This window comes from Miscanthus floridulus, unplaced genomic scaffold (assembly GCF_019320115.1).
Source record: "Miscanthus floridulus cultivar M001 unplaced genomic scaffold, ASM1932011v1 os_1153_2, whole genome shotgun sequence".
In the NCBI taxonomy this organism is placed as follows: Eukaryota; Viridiplantae; Streptophyta; class Magnoliopsida; order Poales; family Poaceae; genus Miscanthus; species Miscanthus floridulus.
Window position 1 is genome coordinate 22,445 of NW_027097553.1, and position 7,750 is coordinate 30,194.

The following is a 7,750-nucleotide window of genomic DNA, read 5'->3' on the forward strand; positions in this document are numbered from 1 at the left end:
AAAAGAAAAAAAAAAGAAAGAAAAAATACTACATACTGCACGAATGGAGCTACATTCTCAGCGATCAGGTAATAAGCTAATTGTCTGGTGTAGCCGCGCGTCGAGGTCAAAGCCCTGTCAACTCTGTCTGCACATTACCTGATCGCTGAGACTAGCATGATCTCACTACCTGAAATCAGACTTGTCATTGAAACGAGATAAAACGGGCATTTTCACCGTGTTCAACGTGTTTTGATCTCGACTTGCCACAGAAATGAAATGAAATTATAGATGGTGTTGCCAGTCATCAGAACCGAAAAAAAAAATCACAGGCTGTCGAGCACATCTGCAGTGAGCAGTCATAGGTTCATAGATGCAAAATCTGGCCGACTTTTGCATCTTTTGACAAACAGAACTAGCAGTCCAGCACCGCACCAGTCCAGAAATATAAACCGGAAAACAAAAGCAGCACAGCATCTCAGAGGAGCAGTGAACATACGCAGCAACAGGACCGACATTGTCAAGTACGATACCACATACTTCTGTTCCACAAGACGACACAAGTTCAAAGGTGAAATCAAAGTTTACGATGACCCTACCAGAAATATAAACCGGAAACAAAAGCAGAACAGCATCTCAGAGGAGCTGTGAACATAAGCAGCAACAGGACCGACATTGTCAAGTACGGTACCACATACTTCGGTTCCACAAGGCGACAAAAGTTTCAAAGGTGAAATCAAAGTTTACGATGACCCTACCAGATTTAGCTGCAAACAGAAGCACACAGCCAAGTTTATTTTTCTTCTGGAGGTTCAGCTCCCTTAGTACTCGATTTCCCAGCGACGCTGGTAAATGTCAACAGCCTCCTGGGTGACATTAGGGCAATCTGACAAATTGATTCTCTTCAGGTTGGGCAAGGTTGATGCATGTAAGATAGCCAGTATCCTGTCAGTGATCAAGGGGCACTCCATTAAATTAAACTCCTCAAGTTGGTGAAATCCTACAAGCATAAGAATCCTGATTTGGACATCGCTGATTTGAATATGATTCAAGGTCAACTTGATTAGATTGCGGCAAGACTCTCTGAGATGCACGACAAAGTTGCCCCGGATGTTCGGGCATTCACCCAATATAAGTTCCTGCAGAGCTCCCTGGCATGATTGAGCTACAATGCAAACATGCCTGTCTGTCAAATGGTAGGATTGCAGTTCAACCTTTGTGATCCCATTGCTGTGCAGGATGCCACTTAAAATGTGTTCCATATGAGAAGCCTGACCACGTGCTGGAAAGCCAACGAGCCTAAGCTTCTTAAGCCCACGACACGCCATGTTGACCCATAACAAGAAGAGCTCCATAGTTCTCTCACAGTGCTCCATACTGATCACCTTCAGCTTGGGACACTCGCAGGCCACAGCTTCATCAAGATAGTGTGGCATCATCATGCCAAAATCACATGAATCCATAATCATTGATTCAATTGTACTGCTGATCAAGGACATAACTTCTATTGCAGCTTTATATGTAAAAAATAGGAACCTGACAAGTTTAATGGTCTTAAGCTTAGTGGGATTCATGGCATTGCCCAACAGCCACTTCAAGCCAAGTTCTGTCACTCCCCTGCAGTCATCAATTACCAAATGTCGTAGCAATCGAAAGTGAATTCTAGCAAAGTTAAGCATGCCCAGGTTCCGTAAACCTGGGCATTTCACCAGGATGAGGCTAGAGAGCTGGCGAAATAAGCATAATTGATGGAGGGCTGATGATTGTCTTGCAAAATTTATATGTGATTCTCCAGTCATCATGCCCTTGAGCTCAAGCTTGCCCAGATAAGGTTGGTTCATCAGTAAGGACAAGATGGCATCTTGCCCAATTTGAGGGCAGCTTCCCAGAGTAAGAGACTCAAGTCTCTTGGCATACTGCACAAGGGCTCTTAGAGACGCCTCAGTTATGGACAAGCACCCTTCGATATGGAGGAACTTCAGGTTTCTGCATTGCTTAGCAACCTGAGAAAGACCATCATCACTGATTGAAGACTGTAACATAACGAGATTTTCTAATGCAGGGCAGTTTGAAGCAATGATCCTGGCAGCTTTATCCGTGAGAGAGACACAGTCAACGAGACAAACTGACTTCAGATTGCGGCATGCACTGGTTACAAAACGGATAGCACTATCAGTGAGCCGTGGAACTCCATCAACAACAGCCCCACATGGCGCACAATGAAGATCAAGATCAGTCACCACATCCCTTGCGCACATGTCAACAACAGCCGCCGCAAGCTTGATGTCATCAGCGTTAGACAGATGCAAGCAAGGGTGAACGGCTTGATGAACACTGAAGGGGCCCCAAAAGTTTGGCCGCTGAGAGACCAATATGTTGGCCCATCTCCAACAGACAGAGGCACATGACTGCCGATCTTCTGGGTTTTCCACATGCCTGAATATTTCAGCTATGCAAGCTTCTGGCAGCTCATTTATCAAGTCCTGTGGAAGAATTCTTGATTGATAATTGGAATAACCTAGTCTTACATTGTTACAGGATTCATAAGCAGTTCTAAGGCAGCTTGATTGCCTCATGTTTCCTGCCATACAAACAATTTCGATCAGATTTGGTGGCATGAAGAAATAATGAACTGATTATGAACTGAGTTGGGAAATCTTTAATAAAATATTGGCATGCAAAAAATCTTCCAAACAAAGAAATATAAATATATTGTACTGCAACATATACCTTTACTAATAATATGAATGCATCACAAAAGATACCCAAAAGAAATCATAAACTCCAGAACTCTGTTTAACATTCCTAAAAAGGAACTTTCATTTGCATAAATAGCATGTACCACCTACTGCAAACATATAGTTTTTTTTTTCTAAGTGTGTTAGTCACTATCCAAAAACAGCAAAGCATGGTCATCATCAGTTGTGTTTTACCAACCAACCATATAGCAAGAAAGCAAAATTAACCTGATAATGTTATTGAAGATGATCTATCAATTTTATTTTCAACTGCCCAGTATAGAAGTTTGTTTACATATACTGGTAAAAGTTCAGAAAGCCTTAATTGCGCATGAATCCATCTTGTAGTAATGCATAATGCAAACTTTCCATTTCAAGAAATATATTGGGAATTTACATTTATTCCAATTTAATAAAACTAAGATTGAAGGGCAAGTTTGTTTGCTTTTTTTTATCACAAATCTTCGCCAGGCAACCTTTTAGTTAGGCAAGGTGCAGCCAACCACCACCTCCATGCAATATGTAAACCCCGAGCAAGCTGCCTGTACATCTTGACTCATGCCAATTTCATTGCTAGATCCTCATCCTCCACTCCACATATGAACTTGCACCAAACCAAACAACCAGATCACCGAAACATGGAAGATCCGAGAACAACTGTACATCTCTCTTCATTTTTCCAAACTCCCCCATTTTTATTAACAGTGCCTCAAAGCATAGTAAACAATCCATCTACATAAAAACCAGGGAACAATTCTACATCTTTCATTCTAAAATGCCCAACTATACAACAAAACGTAAGCAGTTCTTATTGATATGCTAGCTGCTTCATGATATTCCAAATATTCTCAATTCATGAAAAAAGTCTATTTGCAAAAAAAATTGCACAAACCCCATGCATAAACATATACATTAGTCAATCCAAGACATACGACACTTATACCACATGCAGCTATTTCTACACATCAAGTATACAATAGGAAATATATTGTGCTTCAATATAACCCCTGATTGAGCCACAATATAATCATATTGCATAAAGGAGGTCTCTTCCCAAACTCACCTAAATCACCTAATGGACCTGAATAGGCACTAATGGACCTCAAGTGAACCACTTGAAAAATGTAGAAACATGGCAATTCAATTTGAGAGTTCATGTACCTAAGTGAACCACAGAAAAAGTTCGAGGACCACCGGTGTATTTTACACTTGACGAATTCCAGCAAGAAATAGAAGAGATACATGCTACAAACTGGGGGCAGCAGAGCAAACTACATGCATTCACCTAGACATTAAAGTACTAAACACGAAATGGTTGGTCACTCATTGTTTAATGTTTAGGATGTGTAGAAAGCAACTACACAGTTTGTAATATAGCATGGTAGCATCAAGGACTTCAAGCATATGCGCAAACATATAACTATAGATGGCATGTTTCATACCATATTTTGAAGTGAGAAACTGATTATGAGATATGGGGAATAACTATTAGGATTTCTACTTCAATCTTTCATTGTCCTCAAATTCATTAACCAAAGATTCATATCAATAATTGCCATAACAATTCAGCACCATCTCTAACCTCACCACAAAATGATTTGTCTGATAGCACACAACCACTACAAACTGAGCAGAGCAGAGCACATAAGCATAGGCCAGCACAGAATGCACACAAGGTAGAAAGCAAACTAGTTGCTACAATGAAGATAATCAATAGAGAATTAGCACAAGCATTCATGGAGCAGCACGACACAGAGCATAACACACCAAGCGCTAGAGTCTACAAGAGGAAGTCGCAAAAAAAATAGAGTCTACAAGAGGAGGATGAACAAAAATACCTGGAGCTCGAGTCTCAGATCTGGGTAGATTGGAGATGAGAGCTGGACGAATGGTGAACAGCCGAAGAACAGAGGCGGAGGAGAGCTAGACTGCACGGCTCACTGAGGAGTGAGGATCCAGGTCGCACACGAGCAGCTGTGCTGGCATGCAATGGAGAACAAACCAGTGGCGGCGGCGGCTGGACGATGAGGAGTGGTTGCGGGTGGAAAATGGAAGAGAGGAACCCTAAGGTTGTAATTGGTTGCTTTCATTAGGGCCTATTTAGTGGTAAGCTTGTAATATTTGGTTACTCAAATTGGGCCTTAAGCATGCTTAGGGCCTGTTCGGTTAGCCCGGAATCCACCCAGGAATCGTCCCAGTTGGTCAAAGGTTATATAAATTAGGCAAGCAATCCAGCCAGGAATCAGTTCCAGGTAATGGGTCCCTGGAAACTGAACGGGCCCTTAGGGAGTGCAGAAGCAGGCTCCAAACCTGCATCATGGACCATGCCAAAATTGATTGTGCTAGCTTGTGTAATCTTGCACAAACCATGGGTCCACAAGGTTGAAGTGCCCTTATGTCCCCATTTCCACTGCTTACATCGTCCCAGACTCCCAGTCCCAGGCCCCTTACCATGGCAGACCTCCACCGTGTTCCCAAGTGCCCCCTCCCTTCGCCACCCCTCCACTGATTGCTCAACTCTTGCTTGAAAATAGAACAGATGCTTATATAGACTGGCTAGATGATAACTTAATATGACAGATAATAATAATACATAAATAAGACTCACTATAAGTATAGCTTTCTGCTAAAGAAAACCAGCAAACCATAAAGCCTATCATATTCCTTGAAGTCAGGAAATTATTCCCACTAGTCGAATAAGTCTTGTGAGTACATTGTGTACTTAGGGTTTATTTACCCCTGTTGCAGGTGATGCTTGAGAAGTACCTTATGTGGAGGATTCTTCTGGTGGGCTCAGACGGAATCCTCACCCCTACCGCTAGATGTTATTTTTAAATTCCGCTATTATTATTCCACACTCTGGTATTTGGTATTGTAATAATGTACTTTTAAGAAACTTAGATGTATGAAATGGACTTGTATTGCAACTCGTTCTCATTATTGAATCCTTGGGAAAATGTGGATCTTTTGGGTTCTCCCTCGGGGTGTGCCCGATGGCACCACTCACTGTAGCCTACTTTCAGGGTGCTTAGTGTCTGGTGGAAGACGAGCGCCTCCGTAAGTATGCTATTTTGGGGTGGTTCTGCCATAATGTCAGAATTAATCGTACTTATCCACCGCAAAATGGGCACCAGAAGGTTCTAGAGGACACCACACCAAAGCAGGAGCCAAGGGGCTGCCATGTGCAACTGCCTGACCCCACCTACAGGCCGCCTAGACCCTAGGCCCACCTATCAGCCTTCGCTTTGTTATATCGGTTCCCCACCGCCTCCTAGGTTGCATCTACGCCGTTCTTTAAGTCGGTTTAATCCAAGGGATCACGTTGGATGCTCGGGCCTATATATCAGCCCCTGCCACCCTCCCTCAGCATATCCCTAAAACCCTAATTCATATCTTTAGGATCAGAGCTAGCAATCAAGAGAAAATTAGTCCTCCATAGGATGTAGTCTTATAAATACAATAGTGAGATAGAGAGTGAGGAAAGAGTTTGGAGGAGGTGCTGGCCTATCGGTGCTCTCTCTATGGCTTGTATCTTGGTAGATCCAAGTTCTACTTGAGCTTGCTTTTGATATCTCTCTAGTAATCAACTTCTGATTCAAGTAAGTAATTATTTATATTGTTCATCAGGATCATGACTCTCTTTTGAGTGCTTTAATCTATAGACGCTCTAGGTTAAAGTATTAATCATAAGTGTAAGCATGGTGCTTAGATTTAGGTTAATCGTGGAGGCCCCCTGCATTCTAGAAGGTGGTAGATCACGTGTGTGACATAAGTTCTATAGAGCCTGTACTATATAGCTTCATTGATCCTTTGTAGTCCACCTCCCATCTGTAGGCGCACGTATGATGCGGTTGCGAAGAAAAGCATCCTCTGCTGATCTTTCCCTAGTAATGTCCCCAGTTGAATAGTAGAAGACATAAACTTACCCAAGTCAGAACTAGAGAACATTAGTTATCCTCTCTACGATCCTATTTATCCTAACATTGGTGCTTCCCCTAGTTAAGTTAGACCATAGTTAGTCTTACACGTTTCCCTGTGGATACGATACTTAGAATATCTTCGAGTGAAAGCTACAGTGGTATCCGTGCGCTTGCGGATTTATCTGTGTGCGTTAAAATATACCAACACCCTCTCGGACATAAGGTGCCCAAGAACTATGCCTTCACAGACCATGAAGTGGCACTTTTCCCAGTTAAGTACCAGGTCATTTTCTTGGCATCTTTGCAAGACTTTGTTAAGATTCCCTAGACAGTGGTCAAAGGTTTTGCCATAGACCAAAAAATCATCCATGAAAACCTCCATGATTTCTTCTATTATGTCCGAGAAAATAGACATCATGCACCGTTGGAATGACGTGGGTGCATTACATAACCCGAATGACATTCTGCGATAAGCGTATGTTCCATACGAGCATGTAAATGTTGTCTCGCTCTGATCATCGGGGTGGATGGGAATTTGATGGTATCCCGAATACCCATCAAGGAAATAGAAGAAAGAATGCTTTGCCAACTGCTCTAACATTTCATCAATGAAAGGCAGTGGAAAATGGTCTTTCTTTGTTGCCGCATTGAGTTTTCAGTAATCAATGCACATTCTCCACCCCGTGATGGTTCGTTGTGGAATTACCACATTTTTATTGTTTTCAACGACCGTCATTCCTCCTTTCTTTGGGACCACTTGGATGGGACTAACCCAGTCGCTATGTGGTATGGGATAAATAATCCCAGCGTGAAGAAGTTTGAGGACTTCCTTCTTCATGACTTCCCGCATCGCATTATTGACCCTATGCTGAGGCTCTCTAGATGGCGTACTCGACGGATCTATTGGAATGCGATGGGTATAGAGAGTTGGGCTAATCCCCTTGAGATCTTGTAAAGAATACACAAAGACTGACCTATGTTTCTCTAAGATGGCGATGAGTTTGGATGTCTCCTCATCAGAAAGCTTATCACTAATGATTACATGAGTGTTTTTGTCGCCATTAAGGAAAGCATAGCGTAGACCAGCAGGTAGGGGCTTTAGCTAAATTGGAG

The 7,750-nt window shown here is 42.4% G+C and overlaps 1 protein-coding gene across 1 annotated transcript; it reads right to left on the reverse strand.

The window, feature by feature from the left end:
- Nucleotides 1-331: 331 nt before the first annotated feature.
- LOC136533732 (EIN3-binding F-box protein 2-like) lies at nt 332-5,177 on the reverse strand. Its single transcript, XM_066526268.1, has 2 exons — nt 4,556-5,177; nt 332-2,560 (listed from the first exon to the last, which is right to left on the reverse strand). The coding sequence occupies exon 2, from the start codon at nt 2,553-2,555 to the stop codon at nt 801-803; it is 1,755 nt and encodes a 584-aa protein (XP_066382365.1). The 5' UTR covers nt 2,556-2,560; nt 4,556-5,177; the 3' UTR covers nt 332-800.
- Between the last annotated feature and the right edge of the window lie 2,573 nt (nt 5,178-7,750).

Bases quoted from the DNA above. Each gene is read 5' to 3' on its own strand.
- LOC136533732 (XM_066526268.1), bottom strand. From the start codon at position 2,555: ATGAGGCAATCAAGCTGCCTTAGAACTGCTTATGAATCCTGTAACAAT.